This window comes from Girardinichthys multiradiatus, chromosome 5 (assembly GCF_021462225.1).
Source record: "Girardinichthys multiradiatus isolate DD_20200921_A chromosome 5, DD_fGirMul_XY1, whole genome shotgun sequence".
NCBI lineage: Eukaryota > Metazoa > Chordata > Actinopteri > Cyprinodontiformes > Goodeidae > Girardinichthys > Girardinichthys multiradiatus.
In genome coordinates this window covers 5,276,647-5,299,473 of record NC_061798.1, presented here as the reverse complement: position 1 = coordinate 5,299,473, position 22,827 = coordinate 5,276,647, and the positions used below count along the sequence as shown (strand labels likewise).

The 22,827-nt window shown below is 39.9% G+C and overlaps 1 protein-coding gene and 1 long non-coding RNA gene across 9 annotated transcripts in view; one reads left to right on the top strand and one right to left on the bottom strand.

Annotated features, from left to right (window-relative positions):
• Positions 1-13,052: 13,052 nt before the first annotated feature.
• Positions 13,053-15,677, bottom strand: LOC124869122. 3 transcript variants are annotated; one of them, XR_007038490.1, is made up of 2 exons: positions 15,589-15,677; positions 13,053-14,009 (listed from the first exon to the last, which is right to left on the bottom strand). It is a non-coding gene; the product is annotated as an uncharacterized LOC124869122 (long non-coding RNA). The 3 variants fall into 3 exon arrangements; XR_007038492.1 differs by lacking the exon at positions 15,589-15,677 and adding an exon at positions 15,229-15,355; XR_007038491.1 differs by lacking the exon at positions 15,589-15,677 and adding an exon at positions 15,133-15,264.
• Positions 15,133-22,827, top strand: part of hoga1 (4-hydroxy-2-oxoglutarate aldolase 1) — a 98,194-nt gene continuing 90,499 nt past the window's right edge. For 5 of the 6 annotated variants that reach the window (XM_047366859.1, XM_047366865.1, XM_047366864.1 and 2 more), the window contains exons 1-2: positions 15,230-15,437; positions 18,248-18,376. In XM_047366859.1, the coding sequence (XP_047222815.1) occupies positions 15,230-15,437; positions 18,248-18,376 (337 nt within the window). Of the gene's footprint in view, positions 15,438-18,247; positions 18,377-22,827 lie in introns of all 6 variants that reach the window. The other variant, XM_047366863.1, reaches the window with a different exon arrangement.

Genomic DNA, 22,827 nt, shown 5'->3' with positions numbered 1-22,827 from the left:
AAAGTTCATTATTTTCCATAATATCATGATGAAAATTTAACATTCATATATTTTAGATTCATTGCACACTAACTGAAATATTTCAGGTCTTTTATTGTCTTAATACGGATGATTGTGACATACAGCTCATGAAAACCCAAAATTCCTATCTCACAAAATTAGCATATTTCATCCGACCAATAAAAGAAAAGTGTTTTTAATACAAAAAACGTCAACCTTCAAATAATCATGTACAGTTATGCACTCAATACTTGGTCGGGAATGCTTTTGCAGAAATGACTGCTTCAATGCGGCGTGGCATGGAGGCAATCAGCCTGTGGCACTGCTGAGGTCTTATGGAGGCCCACGATGCTTCGATAGCGGCCTTTAGCTCATCCAGAGTATTGGGTCTTGAGTCTCTCAACGTTCTCTTCACAATATCCCACAGATTCTCTATGGGGTTCAGGTCAGGAGAGTTGGCAGGCCAATTGAGCACAGTGATACCATGGTCAGTAAACCATTTACCAGTGGTTTTGGCACTGTGAGCAGGTGCCAGGTCGTGCTGAAAAATGAAATCTTCATCTCCATAAAGCTTTTCAGCAGATGGAAGCATGAAGTGCTCCAAAATCTCCTGATAGCTAGCTGCATTGACCCTGCCCTTGATAAAACACAGTGGACCAACACCAGCAGCTGACACGGCACCCCAGACCATCACTGACTGTGGGTACTTGACACTGGACTTCTGGCATTTTGGCATTTCCTTCTCCCCAGTCTTCCTCCAGACTCTGGCACCTTGATTTCCGAATGACATGCAGAATTTGCTTTCATCCGAAAAAAGTACTTTGGACCACTGAGCAACAGTCCAGTGCTGCTTCTCTGTAGCCCAGGTCAGGCGCTTCTGCCGCTGTTTCTGGTTCAAAAGTGGCTTGACCTGGGGAATGCGGCACCTGTAGCCCATTTCCTGCACACGCCTGTGCACGGTGGCTCTGGATGTTTCTACTCCAGACTCAGTCCACTGCTTCCGCAGGTCCCCCAAGGTCTGGAATCGGCCCTTCTCCACAATCTTCCTCAGGGTCCGGTCACCTCTTCTCGTTGTGCAGCGTTTTCTGCCACACTTTTTCCTTCCCACAGACTTCCCACTGAGGTGCCTTGATACAGCACTCTGGGAACAGCCTATTCGTTCAGAAATTTCTTTCTGTGTCTTACCCTCTTGCTTGAGGGTGTCAATAGTGGCCTTCTGGACAGCAGTCAGGTCGGCAGTCTTACCCATGATTGGGGTTTTGAGTGATGAACCAGGCTGGAAGTTTTAAAGGCCTCAGGAATCTTTTGCAGGTGTTTAGAGTTAACTCGTTGATTCAGATGATTAGGTTCATAGCTCGTTTAGGGACAATTTTAATGATATGCTAATTTTGTGAGATAGGAATTTTGGGTTTTCATGAGCTGTATGCCAAAATCATCCGTATTAAGAAAATAAAAGACCTGAAATATTTCAGTTAGTGTGCAATGAATCTAAAATATATTAATGTTAAATTTTCATCATGACATTATGGAAAATAATGAACTTTATCACAATATGCTAATATTTTGAGAAGGACCTGTATGTTCAGAACAGTAGTTCACATTAAGGTTTGAGTATATACATTTGAATTTGAGTTGTTAAATTGCCTATAATAGTTTTTACACTTCATTAAATAAAGTTTCGGTTAAAAACAAAAACATTTTGTGTCCTCAAAACAATTAATAGTTCCGGTGTAAATATTAGATATTTAGTGTAGAAAGCATGAAATATATTGGTCATAAATTAATTGTAAAACTTTTTCAAACAATTGAATAGTTTTTATGTAACTCCACTAAAAAGACATGGGTCCAAATGGCAGAAAATATCCACTAAACAAGTTCAACTAAATGTGTAAGATTGACTTAATTGTGATATTACATTGAGCATGACAAAAAAAGTTATTTTGTAGCATTTTCTTTTGTGTCTAGAACACTGATTTGATTGCGATGTAAAACCAAAACGTTTTAAGATTAACGTACACAATAAAATGCCTTAAACAACATGAACAATTTGGTTGAAAGGTACAATCCCAAATGCGCCATCATAGAGCAAAATATTGTTAATTGCACACAAAAAAAAATACTTGTTGCAGACTGAATACATTAATGTTAGGCTGACATTAAGAATTCTGTTTAGTGAAATCAATGTGTTTGTGTTGAAGAGATATTAATACATTTATTTATAATGGCTCAAAAGGTTTGTGTTATGTCCACTAGATATTCCCACTTAAATGACATACTATTCAATGTTAGGAAAACAAAAACTATTTTATCATTTGACTGAAAAAAAACTGTGTTGAGCTGATGGAAATCTCAGTCACATTAAACATTTAATTTGTGTTGGTTGCATTCATAACTTTCATGTTACCGTACTCAAACGTTTTGTGTGCAAGCTGTTTCCAAACTTATTTTGAGTAGAGTGAGCCAATTTGGATTTAGCTAAACAATGAAAAATTTTGTGTCCCTTTAACCTAAAAATAACAATTTATGTACATAAAATATTAGTTTATTACACATAATTTTGTTTGTGTTCAATAAACACTTAGTGAAAGTGTAATTTTTATGTCATATGAACTAAACATTCCCTGTTGATGTGACAAAGATTTAAATGCTCAAAAAACACAAATTATTTTGTTCTGTAATTAAAAATAGTTACGTTGAGTTGACATACATTTCCAGTCAGATAAGGGTTATGTGACATGATGATTTTGTGTTTGGTGTACTCATAACCTTTATGTTACTGTACAGGACATTCTCAAAATATTAGCATATTGTGATAAAGTTCATTATTTTCCATAATGTCATGATGAAAATTTAACATTCATATATTTTAGATTCATTGCACACTAACTGAAATATTTCAGGTCTTTTATTGTCTTAATACGGATGATTTTGGCATACAGCTCATGAAAACCCAAAATTCCTATCTCACAAAATTAGCATATTTCATCCGACCAATAAAATAAAAGTGTTTTTAATACAAAAAACGTCAACCTTCAAATAATCATGTACAGTTATGCACTCAATACTTGGTCGGGAATCCTTTTGCAGAAATGACTGCTTCAATGCGGCGTGGCATGGAGGCAATCAGCCTGTGGCACTGCTGAGGTCTTATGGAGGCCCAGGATGCTTCGATAGCGGCCTTTAGCTCATCCAGAGTGTTGGGTCTTGAGTCTCTCAACGTTCTCTTCACAATATCCCACAGATTCTCTATGGGGTTCAGGTCAGGAGAGTTGGCAGGCCAATTGAGCACAGTGATACCATGGTCAGTAAACCATTTACCAGTGGTTCTGGCACTGTGAGCAGGTGCCAGGTCGTGCTGAAAAATGAAATCTTCATCTCCATAAAGCTTTTCAGCAGATGGAAGCATGAAGTGCTCCAAAATCTCCTGATAGCTAGCTGCATTGACCCTGCCCTTGATAAAACACAGTGGACCAACACCACCAGCTGACACGGCACCCCAGACCATCACTGACTGTGGGTACTTGACACTGGACTTCTGGCATTTTGGCATTTCTTTCTCCCCAGTCTTCCTCCAGACTCTGGCACCTTGATTTCCGAATGACATGCAGAATTTGCTTTCATCCGAAAAAAGTACTTTGGACCACTGAGCAACAGTCCAGTGCTGCTTCTCTGTAGCCCAGGTCTGGGGAATGCAGCACCTGTAGCCCATTTCCTGCACACGCCTGTGCACGGTGGCTCTGGATGTTTCTACTCCAGACTCAGTACACTGCTTCCGCAGGTCCCCCAAGGTCTGGAATCGGCCCTTCTCCACAATCTTCCTCAGGGTCCGGTCACCTCTTCTCGTTGTGCAGCGTTTTCTGCCACACTTTTTCCTTCCCACAGACTTCCCACTGAGGTGCCTTGATACAGCACTCTGGGAACAGCCTATTTGTTCAGAAATTTCTTTCTGTGTCTTACCCTCTTGCTTGAGGGTGTCAATAGTGGCCTTCTGGACAGCAGTCAGGTCGGCAGTCTTACCCATGATTGGGGTTTTGAGTGATGAACCAGGCTGGGAGTTTTAAAGGCCTCAGGAATCTTTTGCAGGTGTTTAGAATTAACTCGTTGATTCAGATGATTAGGTTCATAGCTCGTTTAGAGACACTTTTAATGATATGCTAATTTTGTGAGATAGGAATTTTGGGTTTTCATGAGCTGTATGCCAAAATCATCCGTATTAAGACAATAAAAGACCTGAAATATTTCAGTTAGTGTGCAATGAATCTAAAATATATGAATGTTAAATTTTCATCATGACATTATGGAAAATAATGAACTTTATCACAATATGCTAATATTTTGAGAAGGACCTGTACTACACTAAACTAAAATTTTAGTGTGCAAGCTGTTTCCAAAAATATTTTGAGTTGAGTGAGCGAATTGGGGTTTACATTGCAAGAGGTTGACCAGTTCAAGGGGACCGAGTACTTTCGCAAGGCACTGTGTATATACATGGGTTGGACAATGAAACTGAAACACCTGGTTTTAGACCACAATAATTTATTAGTATGGTGTAGGGCCTCTTTTTGCAGCCAATAAAGCATCAATTCGTCTTGGGAATGACATATACAAGTCCTGCACAGTGGTCAGAGGGATTTTAAGCCATTCTTCTTGCAGGATAGTGGCCAGGTCACTACGTGATACTGGTGGAGGAAAACGTTTCCTGACTCGCTCCTCCAAAACACCCCAAAGTAGCTCAATAATATTTAGATCTGGTGACTGTGCAGGCCATGGGAGATGTTCAACTTCACTTTCATGTTCATCAAACCAATCTTTCACCAGTCTTGCTGTGTGTATTGGTGCATTGTCATCCTGATACACGTCACCGCCTTCAGGATACAATGTTTGAACCATTGGATGCACATGGTCCTCAAGAATGGTTCGGTAGTCCTTGGCAGTGACGCGCCCATCTAGCACAAGTATTGGGCCAAGGGAATGCCATGATATGGCAGCCCAAACCATCACTGATCCACCCCCATGCTTCACTCTGGGCATGCAACAGTCTGGGTGGTACGCTTCTTTGGGGCTTCTCCACACCGTAACTCTCTTGGATGTGGGAAAAACAGTAAAGGTGGACTCATCAGAGAACAATACATGTTTTACTTTGTCCACAGCCCAAGATTTGCGCTCCTTGCACCATTGAAACCCACGTTTGGCATTGGCATGAGTGACCAAAGGTTTGGCTATAGCAGCCCGGCCGTGTATATTGACCCTGTGGAGCTCCCGACGGACAGTTCTGGTGGAAACAGGAGAGTTGAGGTGCACATTTAATTCTGCCATGATTTGGGCAGCCGTGGTTTTATGTTTTTTGGATACAATCCGGGTTAGCACCCAAACATCCCTTTCAGACAGCTTCCTCTTGCGTCCACAGTTAATCCTGTTGGATGTGGTTCGTCCTTCTTGGTAGTATGCTGACATTACCCTGGATACCGTGGCTCTTGATACATCACAAAGACTTGCTGTCTTGGTCACAGATGCGCCAGCAAGACGTGCACCAACAATTTGTCCTCTTTTGAACTCTGGTATGTCACCCATAATGTTGGTGCATTTCAATATTTTGAGCAAAATTTTTCATTCATGAAAATGGCATCTGTCTGTGCAAGCATATTTTATGAGTGGACACTTTTTTAAAGCAATTTTTGGTGTGAAATGTTGAGGTGTTTTATATGTCTCTTAACATCACATTAAAACATTGTCTGAATTATTTTTACTGTATTTTAGCATAATAGTTAAGTGTTTAAAAACTGTTCTCCGTAGAGGACATTTATAGTTATTTCCTCCATTTTGTTCAGTTTTTTGTCAAATGACAAAAAAAGGAGTCATTCTTAAAAGCAGACAGTACAGGTCCTTCTCAAAAAATTAGCATATTGTGATAAAGTTCATTATTTTCCATAATGTCATGATGAAAATTTAACATTCATATATTTTAGATTCATTGCACACTAACTGAAATATTTCAGGTCTTTTATTGTCTTAATACGGATGATTGTGGCATACAGCTCATGAAAACCCAAAATTCCTGTCTCACAAAATTAGCATATTTCATCCGACCAATAAAAGAAAACTGTTTTTAATACAAAAAACGTCAACCTTCAAATAATCATGTACAGTTATGCACTCAATACTTGGTCGGGAATCCTTTTGCAGAAATGACTGCTTCAATGCGGCGTGGCATGGAGGCAATCAGCCTGTGGCACTGCTGAGGTCTTATGGAGGCCCAGGATGCTTCGATAGCGGCCTTTAGCTCATCCAGAGTGTTGGGTCTTGAGTCTCTCAACGTTCTCTTCACAATATCCCACAGATTCTCTATGGGGTTCAGGTCAGGAGAGTTGGCAGGCCAATTGAGCACAGTGATACCATGGTCAGTAAACCATTTACCAGTGGTTTTGACACTGTGAGCAGGTACCAGGTCGTGCTGAAAAATGAAATCTTCATCTCCATAAAGCTTTTCAGCAGATGGAAGCATGAAGTGCTCCAAAATCTCCTGATAGCTAGCTGCATTGACCCTGCCCTTGATAAAACACAGTGGACCAACACCAGCAGCTGACACGGCACCCCAGACCATCACTGACTGTGGGTACTTGACACTGGACTTCTGGTATTTTGGCATTTCCTTCTCCCCAGTCTTCCTCCAGACTCTGGCACATTGATTTCCGAATGACATGCAGAATTTACTTTCATCCGAAAAAAGTACTTTGGACCACTGAGCAACAGTCCAGTGCTGCTTCTCTGTAGCCCAGGTCTGGGGAATGCGGCACCTGTAGCCCATTTCCTGCACACGCCTGTGCACGGTGGCTCTGGATGTTTCTACTCCAGACTCAGTCCACTGCTTCCGCAGGTCCCCCAAGGTCTGGAATCGGCCCTTCTCCACAATCTTCCTCAGGGTCCGGTCACCTCTTCTCGTTGTGCAGCGTTTTCTGCCACACTTTTTCCTTCCCACAGACTTCCCACTGAGGTGCCTTGATACAGCACTCTGGGAACAGCCTATTTGTTCAGAAATTTCTTTCTGTGTCTTACCCTCTTGCTTGAGGGTGTCAATAGTGGCCTTCTGGACAGCAGTCAGGTCGGCAGTCTTACCCATGATTGGGGTTTTGAGTGATGAACCAGGCTGGGAGTTTTAAAGGCCTCAGGAATCTTTTGCAGGTGTTTAGAGTTAACTCGTTGATTCAGATGATTAGGTTCATAGCTCGTTTAGAGACCCTTTTAATAATATGCTAATTTTGTGAGATAGGAATTTTGGGTTTTCATGAGCTGTATGACAAAATCATCCGTATTAAGACAATAAAAGACCTGAAATATTTCAGTTAGTGTGCAATGAATCTAAAATATATGAATGTTAAATTTTCATCATGACATTATGGAAAATAATGAACTTTATCACAATATGCTAATTTTTTGAGAAGGACCTGTATTTCAATATAAATTAAAATAAAATATATAAAATAGCGTTAAAATGTACATATATACAAAAGCAACTTTACAAGAGAAGATGATGTGAGCATTTCCTTCTAAAATAAACACCAAATAATTTATTTTCACCTTTTAATTTCTTTATTCTGTAACAGTGGTTCTCAACCCTGGTCTTCAGGGTCCACTCTCCTGCATGTTTTCATTGTTACCCCATGGCCAAAATCATGAACTAAATATATGGGTGATTAACAGGCTTCTGCAACACTTGAAGGTCTAAAACCAGGTGTTTCAGTTTCATTGTCCAACCCATGTAGGTCTTGGCTAGACGGGGCCAGCAGGACCACGTCATCTACAAAAAGAAGAGACAAAATCCACTGGTCCCCAAACCAGACCCCCTCTGACTCTTGGCTGCGCCTAGAAATCCTGTCCATGAAATTTATGAACAGGACTGGTGACAAAGGTTAGCCCTGCCAGAATCCCACATGCACCAGGAACAGGTCCGACTCAGTGCTGCCAATGCGGAACAAACTCCTGCTCCGCTTGTACAGAGACCGGATGGCACCTGACTCTGAATCCCTGGAGCACCCCCCACAGGGCACCACGAGACACACGGTCCATTGTCTTCTCCAGACAGTGGAGCAGGTGACGGGATTCAGAAGTACCCTGTCCTTGTAATGGATAAGGAGTTTATAGCTTTTTCCTTAATTAAATCATCATTGAAAAACTTCTTTTTGTGTTTACACAGGTTATCTTTATCTAATATTAAAAATATGTCCAGTCTGAAAAATTGACAAAAGAAGCTAAAACAGAAGAAATCTATAAGGGGATCTTTTTTTTTTCATTGCTCTATATATCAATGTCTGCTTCATTAGCACAGTGCTACAGTCCACAGTACTGAGGCACACCTGCATTAGTTTATTAAAATTATATCTTGAGGTTTATTTTTTTATTCCTTTTTAATCCTGAAAGTCAGCAGAAACTGTGGGAATAGACCTTAATAATTACATAGACAACACAATAAACTCACCTGTTGCCAAGTTAAACCCAACATGTCAATGCATTTATCTACACCTTCTTCTTACTTACACTTCAAACGTTTTAGCTTGTTAACTGATCAGGAAACAGATAAAAGATTAGTCTGTGAAAATGTTATAGATGACTGAGGTTTGTGGAGGACCAAAATTACAGCAGGACATTGGCAGAGTCAAGATGATACTTTAATGCAAGAATGATGAACGTACAGAGGGGAACCATTAGCAAACGTGAACAGCAACAGAGAATCCAACAACCAAGAAACAGAACCCAGGAGTTTAAATGCACAAAGAGGTGAAGAACTAAATGGAAATCAGGTGAGTGCTATTAACAGAAACACAAATAGGTGTGGACCATGACAATCTGATCCCAATCTAACTGTGGACATGATGAGAGGAAGTTAATAAAACTTTAGGGAGGTACTGAGTTCACCAACTGGAATACAGTCTTTTGAAATAACATGTATGGCAAGAGTGTGTAACAGAATACAAAAGCTCTGTGTGGAGGCCAGAAAGCTCTGAAACCCCCTCTCCCTCTGCCTCCCCCTCCAAACTGTCTGTCTCCAGTAGTCACATAATGAGGAGTCTGCACTCGTGACAAAGATGTATTATTGAAAGACCCGTTTACATTTAAATCCTCTTTGTACCTCATAGAGATTATATAAAGACTGCCATTTTGCACTGAGAGGTTCAACCCATATGGGGTTTTGACCCTGATATTGTTTGGTTTCATTTTATTTTATTTTTGGGTTTGGAGCAATATGTCTTATCTCGAATGGAGCAAAGAAAGAGAGCATAAGTGCCAACTTCAGAAGTAGGAATAAACTGTGTGTGTGTGTGTGTGTGTGTGTGTGTGTGTGTTTGTAAGATCCTTTGAGAAACAACACAAAAACTGGACCGTAAATGTTTAAACCAAAGGTCAGATGACAACTTAAAACTGATGCTCCAGAATGAAGAAAAGAAAGGCTTCTCAAAATAAATTACATTTTTGCAATGACCTAGTTAGAATCCAGATTTAAATCTGACACAAACATGTGTCCTACGTGATGCCAACAGTGAAGCAATTAATCCCCCACTGGCACAAACTCCAGCAGGGGACTCAACTGATTTTTCATTATCTAAATGTGTTTAAACCTTTGTCCACACGATGGCAGTAGCGCAAAGGCTACCAGGGCTTCCACGGAGTCGCACCACCACAATCTATACATAAATTAGACAACGCCAGGTTATGTTTTTGCTCACGACTTAAATAGGTCACCTGTACTAATAGAGCAATTAGGCGAGACTGTAATTTATATGCCATTTCCTAAATTAGCAATGGCCCAATTTTTCTACTTGTCAATCAAAGTTCTGTTAGATGTTAGTGTTCCTGTCACACATTTTATTCTTTCCACTTTTCTTTGTCCGCACGATGGCAATGCCATCAGTGGGTTTGAGAGGACATTTTCAAACAAAGACGTTATAAAATAGGCTAATATGATACAAAACTCAAAACGGGAAGTTATGAACTTCTTTGTACACTGAGGTTAGTGTGTAAAGAATAAAATAAAGAATATTTTCAGCACAAAAATCTAAAGTTTCATTTCTGAATGCAAATTAAAGAGTTCATGACACAAAATTAAAACTTTGTAGGAAAAATAATACACTACACTAAATAAATATTCAGTTATCTATATGTGGTATTGTATCATTACAGCCAAACGTTTCCTTTTAGAAAACTTCTCTTGTATTCAGTGCCTTGCAAACATATTCATCCACTTTTGACCTTTTCTCGTTTTTTCCAGTTACAACATTAAACTATTAGCCTTTAGCTCAAGAAATCTGGGTTTTATGCAACAGTGTCATGAAGAAAGTCGTTGCTGAGGAAAACTACAGGTCCTTCTCAAAATATTAGCATATTGTGATAAAGTTAATTATTTTCCATAATGTCATGATGAAAATTTAACATTCATATATTTTAGATTCATTGCACACTAACTGAAATATTTCAGGTCTTTTATTGTCTTAATACGGATGATTTTGGCATACAGCTCATGAAAACCCAAAATTCCTATCTCACAAAATTAGCATATCATTAAAAGGGTCTCTAAACGAGCTATGAACCTAATCATCTGAATCAATGAGTTAACTCTAAACACCTTCAAAAGATTCCTGAGGCCTTTAAAACTCCCAGCCTGGTTCATCACTCAAAACCCCAATCATGGGTAAGACTGCCAACCTGACTGCTGTCCAGAAGGCCACTATTGACACCCTCAAGCAAGAGGGTAAGACACAGAAAGAAATTTCTGAACGAATAGGCTGTTCCCAGAGTGCTGCATCAAGGCACCTCAGTGGGAAGTCTGTGGGAAGGAAAAAGTGTGGCAGAAAACGCTGCACAACGAGAAGAGGTGACCGGACCCTGAGGAAGATTGTGGAGAAGGGCCGATTTCAGACCTTGGGGGACCTGCGGAAGCAGTGGACTGAGTCTGGAGTAGAAACATCCAGAGCCACCGTGCACAGGCGTGTGCAGGAAATGGGCTACAGGTGCCGCATTCCCCAGACCTGGGCTACAGAGAAGCAGCACTGGACTGTTGCTCAGTGGTCCAAAGTACTTTTTTCGGATGAAAGCAAATTCTGCATGTCATTCAGAAATCAAGGTGCCAGAGTCTGGAGGAAGACTGGGGAGACGGAAATGCCAAAATGCCAGAAGTCCAGTGTCAAGTACCCACAGTCAGTGATGGTCTGGGGTGCCGTGTCAGCTGCTGGTGTTGGTCCACTGTGTTTTATCAAGGGCAGGGTCAATGCAGCTAGCTATCAGGAGATTTTGGAGCACTTCATGCTTCCATCTGCTGAAAACCTTTATGGAGATGAAGATTTCATTTTTCAGCACGACCTGGCACCTGCTCACAGTGCCAAAACCACTGGTAAATGGTTTACTGACCATGGTATCACTGTGCTCAATTGGCCTGCCAACTCTCCTGACCTGAACCCCATAGAGAATCTGTGGGATATTGTGAAGAGAACGTTGAGAGACTCAAGACCCAACACTCTGGATGAGCTAAAGGCCGCTATCGAAGCATCCTGGGCCTCCATAAGACCTCAGCAGTGCCACAGGCTGATTGCCTCCATGCCACGCCGCATTGAAGCAGTCATTTCTGCAAAAGGATTCCCGACCAAGTATTGAGTGCATAACTGTACATAATTATTTGAAGGTTGACGTTTTTTGTATTAAAAACACTTTTCTTTTATTGGTCGGATTAAATATGCTAATTTTGTGAGATAGGAATTTTGGGTTTTCATGAGCTGTATGCCAAAATCATCCGTATTAAGACAATAAAAGACCTGAAATATTTCAGTTAGTGTGCAATGAATCTAAAATATATGAATGTTAAATTTTCATCATGACATTATGGAAAATAATGAACTTTATCACAATATGCTAATATTTTGAGAAGGACCTGTTTAAGACGTTCTTTTTAAAGTCTCTCAAAAGCCACAAGGAAACTTGTGAAAGAAGAGGCTCTAGTCAACCCAGAGCAAAATGTAACTTTTTGGTTAGTTTTCTCTCAACATGTTGAGTGTGGTGCAAAACTGACTCTGCACTTCAGCTTGAGCAGACCATCCTCATTGTGAAACAGCACAGGTGGTGGCATCATCGTGTTTTGTTTTTTTTATCAGCAGAGTTGGGAAAGCTAATCAGCATTGATGGAATGATGGATGGAGCTAAATAAACGATAATCCAGGAGGAAAACCTGTTAGAGGCTGCAGAAGACTTGACACTGGAGAAGAGGTTCCCCTTTCAGCAAGACAACAACCCTGAACATACAGGTTACTGACATTTTGATTCCTTATGCAGCTCCACCTGAGGACAGCAATATCAAAAACCTAAAAATAAAGGTAGTTCCCGTCCTGTATACAGTGTCCATGTATTCTCCAATTATTCTCACTGAGGTCTTCTGGAGTCCCAAAGCCTTAGAAATGGCTTTGCAACCCACTCCAGACTGAAAGATGTAATTTACTTTATTCCTCATCTGTTTTTGGAATGTCTTTAGATCAGGGCAGGATGTGTTGCTTTTTGAGATCTTTTAGCCTACTTCGTGTTGCTTGATAGGTTCTATTTAAGTGATTTATTGATTCTACAAACTGGGCAGTATTTAGGCCTGTGTGGGGCTAATTAGTGAAAGTGAACCAAGAAATGCGGTTAATCACAGTTAATTCATGATTTAACAAGGGGGGCAATTACTTTTTATCACTGAGACATGTTGGTTTGGGTTCTTTCCAAACCAAGCAATCATTTGAAAACCTTTATTTTTTTGTATTTACACGGATTATCTTTGATATAAAAATTCATTTGATGATCTAAAACGAGCGTGTGTCAAAATATGAAAAAAAAAAACACAAATAACATAGAAAATAGTTTTTCACAGAGTTGAACTTGTACTAAAATAGCAAACTTCACGTAACCTTCAAACATACTGGGAATATACTGACAATTAGTCTGACTGAAAGTACCCTGCAGTATACTCAGAGTATTTAGTTTGGACTGCAGCAGGTAACTCTCAGAATGATCAGAATACACCCAATGTTTCATTAGAGTGGTTTTTGCAATTGTGTTTTTATTCTTGTGACAAACAGTGAAATGTCAGATAATCTTTATTTGCCATCTGTTTTAACGAGCTATAAAAATACTTTAAGCTCCATATCTACAATAAGGCTACATAGAAGAGGTATATATATTTAACAATAAGTATGTTTACAATGGGTGTACACATATATGAAGATGTGATCAGAATTTGCAGCACTGTATACTGCACTAGGAAAATGTAGCAGCAAGTGTATATTGAACCTAAAATATAAACATGCTTTAAAAATAGAATTATTGTCCACGTGTGTTCATGTTGTTTAGAGTGTACTCTGCAGAGTTCAGGTTTGCCATCAGTCCGACTGTGGCAGGGAGGAAGCGGTTATAAAACGTGTTCTTCTGTGTGATAATGTTGTCTGCTCGACTTCTCCTTAAATAATATTGTGTGTTTGTGTTTAAAGAGAAAGTGGGCAGGATGGAATGAATACTTGATGCTGTGAGTCTGTGGATGGAAGGTCAGTCCTGAGGATATTTTTTAACTGTCTGGAGGGCGTTCCTGTCTGCTTGTGTACTGTTGCCGTACCATAGCGATGGTAGTTGTAAGGATGCTGTCCACCAGTCCCCAGTAGGCCAGCGTGAGGAATCCAGCCTTCCTGAGCAGTCTGATGAAGTGTAGTCTCTTTTGTGTTCTTCTCACCATGACTGCAGTATTCACTGACCTGCTGAAGTCTGATGATATGTGAAGGCATAGGAACTTGTGGCTGTCCACTCTCTCCACTTCTGTCCTACTGATGGTGAGAGGATGTAGAGGTGGGGCCTTCTTGTGAAAGTCGATAAGTTCCCTTGTCTTTCCTACGTTGAGGATGAGGTGGTTCTCCCCTCCGTAGTCCAGTGTGCTGTTGACCACCTCTCTGTTCGCTATCTCATCTCGTCCCTTGATGAGGCATAGGATGGTCGTGTGGTCGTGTCATCTGCGTATTTAATGATTACCACATCATCAGTGTTAGAGACATGGGTGTACAGAGTGAGGAGCTTAGGGAGGTTATTATGAGACTTTGTTCCAGTCTTTTCATTTTTGGTATGTTGAGAAAAATAGAAAATTACAGAAATTAACATCATGGTTGTTATATATTTACCAATGATACCAAATCTAACTATGCACATCATAGTGGTACAATTAAACATCTTACTGTGAAAATATTCATTTTTGGGACTGGAATAGTAGCTTCCACCCCTTTGTTTTCAATTAAAACAACTGAGCTACCCTACATCAGTGGTCTGCAACCTGCAGCCCTGGAGATGCAAGTGGTTCTTTCTACCTTCTGCAATGGCTCCTAATAACTTTGCCTAATAATTATTAAGAAACAGCTAATGTTCTTTAATATATATTTAACAAATGCAGGTTTTGTCCGTTTTTTTTTAATTTATTTTGCTAATGGTAATAATTGTCAGTAAATGTACCAGTAATATTTTTAGAACCCATTTCTTGTCATTAGGTTGGACATTACGTGCTTTATCAAAATCCCAAAGAAAATGCATCCACCCTTTATATTTTTCAATTAAAACCTAAAAATAGAAATAAAATGGTGGTTCATTAAAGCTTACAACCAGTTTCCAATAGTATTTATCGAAAATTCTAAGGGTCATGTAACATTTGTTTTATTTCACTAGAAAGCAAGAAAAAATACATTGAAGAGGCTGTGGACCCTTTCCCTGCAGTCTAGAGACATTTGTCTGTGGGCTTCGAATAAGGGATTTATTTGTGAAATAAGACTCAGCTGAAGCGTTTACAAACACTAATTTCTAGGATTGTACTGTAGCAGCAGAAGGCCTCAATAACCCCAAAGCTGTCTGCAGAGGGGTCCTTTCTGGGCGTCGGCATGTTGCACATACAAATATATAATGTGTTCGCGTTTTAAACAAGCAGTAGGTTGATAGGTTCAAAGGTTAGGGACGATTAGCTTCTCACATGACGCCCACAGAGAAACGTGATTGTAAAATATTGAGGGGTTATATTTGGATTCCTGTCAGTTTCAGAGTTGTTCTAACGTGATTGTGACTAATGTTTAAAGGGAGGTTAGTGATTAACTGAACTGGATCCGGATTGTTGCAGCAGCTGCACGTAGTCCCACAGCACCCACGCAGACAGGCAGCCCCAGCGAGCAGATCGCACCGCTCTGACCGCCTCACCATGCACTGTGTCCGGGTCTGGACACGCAGCCTCTGCCGTGTGGAGTACTTAGGAGCGTGGAGACGAAGCCTGAGTCACACGGCCGCTGGCAAGCTGGATCTCAGCGGCATTTATCCGCCTATTGCCACTCCGTTCACCGCCAAGGAGGACGTGGACTATCAGAAGTTGGAGGAAAACCTGCTGAAATATGCTAAGATACCTTTTAAAGGTCGGGCTGCAGTCTCGCACAGATTAAACAGAACTGTAACAAACTCTTTGTTTAAATAACGATCCTTCAGATGTTACGTAATTCAGTGGTGGTTCATTAAACAGCTCTTATACTGAAACCGAACAGTTTGCATTAAGTAAATGATTAGTACCTTATAAATATGTGCTCAGTTCAGAGTCTAGACAAAGTTCGATGTAGAAGAAGAACGCAAATCCTCCCTGGCCTGCTGGTTATTTGTCGCCTCCTACTGGTCATGTGTTATTACTACGTTTAATTGTGTAGCTCTAATTCTGAGGCTTGAGAAACTTCTTTGCTCGTTCGTAATCTTAACCACATTTTTCTCGAACTTCTAAACCTATTTTTTTATTTTCATCATTCATTTGTTTATATTTGATATTTCTTTGCATTTACAATAATGAAAATGGAACACACCAAAGCCCAGATTTAGAATAATAAAACAAAGTGACAGTGTAAATGGGCTGCTCTTAAATATCAGCCTATACAGGTTCTCTTATCAATCACAAAAAACCATTGTATTGTCCAAATGAGCAAGGGCGGTGTCATGATAGCCTGGCCAAGAAGGGCAGTAGGCAGATTTTTTCCAGTTTAGCAGGTGATTTATTTCCAAAAAAGTTGTGACCAAAAAAAATATTGACTTAAAATTTTACATTTCACAAATGAACAAAACCAAACTTAAGCCAACCAAAATAAATGTCATGTGCACTCAACTACACTGACCTTGTCCTCTCCTGAACAGCAAAATTCCTCTGCTTAAATAGTCTCTGGCTAGTCAAACCAAATGGTCTCTAATGGAATATTCCAGATAGCAGGTATGACTAAACATAATAATTTACTTGGTGATGCTCCTTCATGCTACTGACAAACACGAACATTTTAGTGTAACCATTAAATCATACAACAACATTTGAAGCTAAGGCAAACATAAACCTAAAAGTAACTTAGAAAAATTCCACAGCTTCTCTTCCCCCTCTTACTTGGTTACTTCCTGTGAAATCAGCTTTCTACAAGAAGCTATAAATACAGGAAGTGAGGCAGCATTGTCAGGCTAGTTCATAACCAAAAAATAAAACATACAACTGCAATAAATAAATAAATAATAAACTTAACAAAACGTGTTAGAATTAATTTAAACCACGATGTTATAATAAATCTGTAAAAATGCAAAACAAACAAACCTGGGATAGTAAATGTTTGCAGACTACAGGAAGAGGTATGGACAAATCAAAACAAACAAGAATGTTAGGTGAAAATAATAAACTAAACTCTGGGCAAATGGTGTTCTCACCCACTTTGTCACAGACGGTCTTCCATTTTTTTAAGTTACAAACAAAAACTTGTGAGGTTGTGTTTGTTTTCAGCACCTTTATTCATATGTAATAGAACCACTTTTTAATGCAGTTACAGCCACAAGTCTTTGGGGGGGATTGTCTCTTTCAGCTGTGCATATCTGGAGCAGGAAATGTTTGCTCACGCTTCTTTGCAAAATAGCTGAAGTTCAGTCAGGTTTGATGGATAGAGTCTAAAACTATCAGTTTACAAGTGCTGCTACACTTTCTCAATTAGATGTAGGTGTGGGCTTTGACTGGGCCATTCTAACACATCGTGCTTTGATCTAAACCATGGGTCTCCAACTTCAGTTCTTGAGAGCTACTGTCCTGCGACTTTTAATTGCATCCCTGCTCCAACAATGTCAGTCAAATGACTGAATTACCTCCTCAGCCTGTAATCAAGTACTGCAGAGGCCCAGTAACTAACCAGTCTTTCTGTTCAGGTATGCTGGAACAGGGATGCATTTAAAAGCAGCAGGCCAGTGGCTCTCAAAGGCTGAACTTGGGAGACCCCTGATCTGAACAATGAGTGGTAGCTCTGACTGGATGTTTAAAGTTGTCGTCCTGCTGGACGCTGAACCTCTGCCCTCATCTCAAGTCTTCTGCAGCCTCTAAAAGATTTTTTCCCAGGGATGCCCTGTATTTAGTTTCATCCACTTTCCCATCAACTCTGACCAGCTTCCCTGTTCCTGCTGATCAAAAGGGTTCCCACAACTACCATCATTTGAGCTGAAATTGTGGGAGAGTTTGCTCGTTAATATTTGATATTGGACACTTGTTTTGTCTTAGAAAGACAAAACAAGACTAAAGAAAGACAAAGGAAGATCCAACAGATTTTGCTTTTTAGGCAGTGGATCACCTTACATTGACTTGTTTGACAACTGTTGTTGATAAAACATGATTGGATCATCTCTAAGCCTCTGTTCTACATTACATCAGTGGAATCTCAACAGTTCCTCTTTCAGGACGCCATGATCCTGTCAGTAGAGACAGTTTATTAAAAAGCTGTATACATTTAGAAGAAAACTTAATCGAGTCCAAACGTTTTTGTAAGATATAAAAACCTGCCCATTCCTCTGGGATAGAACTCATATTTGTGTCATTTCTAGTGTTGGTTGTGCTTTGATGCATTCTTTAAAGAGCTTGTGTGCAGCAGTTAGACTGTTGCTTCTGTTAGTAGTGCTTCTTTCATTGCCCTTATCAAGGCAACGTTGACTACTGCTGCAGTAATTTCTACTCATGATGTTTAAATGTTTATAATTGCTTTTTTTTTTTCAATAGAAAGAAAGTGAGACACCTTTAAACTACGACGACCTGCTTTCACTGCAATGCCACTCATGAGCGTAGTTTAATTGTCTCTGAGAAGTGTTTTAGTAACAGTATCAAAGACCCACATGGATGCTAAGTCACATTGTGTAAATCACATGAGAACATTGAGGAGAATGTGTTTTGTTGCTGCAGGTCTAGTGGTCCAGGGCTCCAATGGTGAGTATCCATTCCTGACAGAGGAGGAGCGGGTGGAGGTGGTGAAAGCGGTCAGACGATACTTACCACTGGGAAAGCTGCTCATGGCTGGATCGGGCTGCGAATGTAGGTGTGAGCCTGTGTTTGGACTCTGTAAATACATGAATGCACACATTAACAATGAACAGATGCTTTTCAAATGTGTTGAATACAGAAGATGTGCAGCTAGTTTTACCTTGTCTTTAATGTTTTGATGTCATGAAGCACATTGTGAATCTTGAAATCTGTTATATAAAGTTTTATTTATTTACAGGAGCAAACCAAGACAGTTAGGATTTTATGAAAAATGTTCATTTGAAAAACAGTGTAGTGATTGTTACTTTTAATCTATTTTTTTAATTCATGGCTGACAGCCATGAACCTCCGACAGATCTGGTTCCATTTCTTCAGCTTTATGTCATTTGTTACATTTCTGCGTATGAGCCTGGTTTCAGTGGCAAATGAAGACAGATACCTATAAGTAAACAGTGATGCAGTGTCATATTTCTAATAACGTTTTCCGGTAACATCCAGTGGATCTAAAAGGTTTTCACACCCCTGTTAAAATGTCAGGTTTTAGTGATATAAAAAATGAAACCAAGATAAATAATTTCAAACTTTTATTTACTTTTATTTCATACTTTTATTGGGACATTCACTATATTGCAAAAGTATTTACTCACCTGCCTCGACTCGCATATGAACTTAAGTGAAATCCCATTCTTAATCAATAGAGTTCAACATGATATTGGTCCACCCTTTGCAGCTATAACAGCTTCAACTCTACTCCACAAGATTTAGTAGCGTGTTTATGGGCATTTTTGACCACTCCTCCAGAAGCACATTTGAGACATCATAGACTGATGTTGGACGAGAAGGTCTGGCTCTCAGTCTCTGTTTTAATTCATCCCAAAGGTGTTCTATCGGGTTGAGGTCAGGACTCTGTGCAGGCCAGTCAAGCTCATCCACACCAAACTGTCTCATCCATGTCTTAAAAGACCTTTCTTTGTGCTCTGATGCACAGTCATGTTGGAAGAGGAAGGAACCATCTCCAAACTGTTCCCACAAAGCCGTGGTTCATGGAATTGTCCAAAATCTCTGGAACATTCCGATTTCCTTCCATTGGAACTAAGGGGCCAAGCCCAGCTCCTGAAAAACCACCCCACAGCATAATCCTCCCTCCACCAATCTTTACACTTGGCATAATACAGTCGGACAAATACCGTTCTCCTGGCAACTGGGTAACTGAGACTCATCCATCAGATTGCCAGATGGAAGAGCGTGATTCATCACTCCAGAGAACGCACCTCCAGTTCTCTAGAGTTCATTGGTGGCGTGCTTTACACCACTGCATCTGACACTGTGCACTGCACCTAGTGATGCATGGCTTGGATGCAGCTGCTCAGCCATGGAGACCCATTCCATGAATCTCTCTACACCCTGGTCTGGAGCTAATCTCAAGGTCACATGAAGTTTGGAGGTCTGTAGCAATTGACTGCAGAAAGTCGGTGACCTCTGCACACTATGTGCTTCAGCATCTGCTGTCCCCGCTCCGTCAGTTTACATGGCCTACCACTTCCTGGCTGAGTTGCTGTTGTTCCCAATCGCTTCCACTTTCTTATACCTCTGATGGTTGACGGTGGATTATTTAGTAGCGAGGAAATTCATGACTGGACTTGTTGCTCAGGTGGCGTCCTGTCATAGTACCACGCTGGAATTCACTGAGCTCTGAGAACGACCCATTCTTTTACAAATGTTTGTAGAAACAGTCTGCAGGTGCTGGAATTTATACACCTGTGCCATCGATGCCTTTGGAACACCTCATTTCAACTAATTTGATGGGTGAGTGAATACTTATATAGTGTGTATAATTTAGTAAGAAAAAAACCCAATATCTTTTAGGACTTAAATGTAACACTGTGTTTTTACAATTGTGCTCACCCTTCAATTAGTACCTTGTTCCAGCACCTTTTGGTTTTATTACAACCCTCAGTGGGCCGTTATCAGTCAGCATGGTACATTTTGATTTGGCAATACTTGGCTACTCTTTTTTGTGAAAATGATCCACACCTTTAAAATTGTCAGGGCACATCCTTCTTCAGATCAACCCGCAGAATTTCAATCCGATTCTGGGTGGCCTAGCCCAAAACTCATATGTTCTTTTGGTCAAGACATTATTTTGTTGATGTGAATGTATGCTTTAGGTTGTTGTCATGTCCATAGATTAACTTCCTCTTCATATTCATCTTTTAGAAGAAGCCAACCCTGACTAGTATTTGGAACTTCTCATAATTTTCTCCAGTTTGCCTAAGTCCCCAATTACTGCAAAAGAAAAGCAGCTCCAAAGCATGATGCTGCCACTACCATGTTTCACTGTGGGTATGGTGTTCTTTTGGTGACGTGCAGTGTTTTTTTTGCAACAAAATACCTTTAGGAACTATTGTCAAGCCAGGGTTGGATATTTTTCTTCATAAGAAACATCTTACTTCTCACCACCCTATTTCATAGTCCTGACATCTGATGAACATGGCCGAATGTTGCCACAGACAATACATGCCAGGAATTTCTTTTGATATATGTATTTCTATTTTTCCATTCCTCTAACTGCAGCCCATTTCTTTTGCTATGATGTGCCTAAGAAAATGCGAAGAAAAGCTTGCAAATAGCAGCTGAGCTTCATTTGGAGGTAATCAGAGGGTTCTGCGGTATGAGCACCACAGCTCTGAGAAACGTGTGATGTTGTAAAATAGTTTTTGCAGTTGCTACTCAAATGTTATTCTAAAATTATTCTCTACCTCTAATTCTGGTTGTTTAGATTTATAGCCATGACAATATCATTATTAAAATGTCGTGTGCTGGTCATCTACACAAAAAGCTCAGCTACAAGATTTTGTCATTCTGGACCCCTCCTTGTAAAATATTATTCCGGGACTCTTAAAATGTACTTTCCATGAGGACTCAAGCCTGAAATGATCAGAAATGGTAACATAATCACATAATCCTCTGCCTGTGTGGGCGGCACCTTATAGTTAATGCTTTGTGTGTTTTGGTGCAAGCATATTTGCTTGTTTACATGATTTGCATGTTCTAAAGGGGTGCTGTACATTTTGCTCCTTTGCCACATCGTACCTTTGTAGTTCTGGTTGTTTTGTACAGGACAATATCTGCAAACATGGCTTCAACTTTTCCCCTCTAGAGTCAACAGCCAACAGTTTAAATTAGTGCAGTTTTCTAGGGTCCACTCATAGTCTGCTGTAGGGAAATGTCTTATATGAATTATTTTTTGATGGATCCATGTGGACCTGGGCCATTTAGAATCAATTAACAAACATCAAAATTCAGTTATCTAAATGTTAATTTATGACCTAATTTGCGACTGGCGTGATAATTAGAAACAAGGGCTCTTTTTTAATTGTGTGCTCTCTGAATGAAACGTCCCACCTTGAAGATATTTTAATGAGACAGCGATCCCCACACTCTATAACACCAAAACGATCATGGGACCACAACCAGGTAGGACAGTGTGCTTGGATGCCATTGCCAGAGATTCTTGTGTTACTTGTAACTGCGTGGCAGCTACCATGCTGTGTGCTCCAGATGAGAGTGACACAGGTGTAAATATGAATGAGCCTCATAAGAATGTAGCAGGAATGGCAGATTGCCAAGAAATATTTCTTCTTAGGTACAGGTGGTGTAAGAGCTCCCATTATTTTCATTGTGAATAAGGTCATCTGCTCAGAATATGCAGAAAACCACAAGCATCTTTTTTTTCACAGCTGGTGGTGTAGAGTTTTATTTATATACTGTATTCAATGCTGTTTTTCAGCTATTTTTATTATTAGTGTTTGGACGGTGTCGTGTGTGTGTGAGGATTAGTGGGGGAAATGTTACGTTAACAATCTATATCACCTCATAGCCTTTTCAATAGTAATTGTGAAGTGCCAAAAGAGATAGAATAATAATAAACAATTATGTATGTATATGTAAGTAGAAAGCTATTAGAAAACAGAAAAAACAAGCTCTCTCAATCACACTATACAGTTTTTTGTATAATTAATACAGCCATAAAGTACCGGAACGAATATCCAGCTTTGATTAGGCAGAACACACAAAATAAAAATGTAATTTCAAAATTAATGTAATGTACAGTACAGACCAAAAGTTTGGACACACCTTCTCATTCAAAGAGTTTTCTTTATTTTCATGACTATGAATATTGTAGCTTCACACTGAAGGCATCAAAACTATGAATTAACACATGTGGAATTATATACTGAACAAAAAAGTGTGAAACAACTGAAAATATGTCTTATATTCTAGGTTCTTCAAAGTAGCCACCTTTTGCTTTGATTACTGCTCCACACACTCTTGGCATTCTGTTGATGAGCTTCAAGAGGTAGTCACCTGAAATGGTTTTCACTTCACAGGTGTGCCCTGTCAGGTTTAATAAGTGGGATTTCAAGCCTTATAAATGGGGTTGGGATCATCAGTTGTGTTGTGCAGGAGGTGGATACAGTACACAGCTGATAGTCCTACTG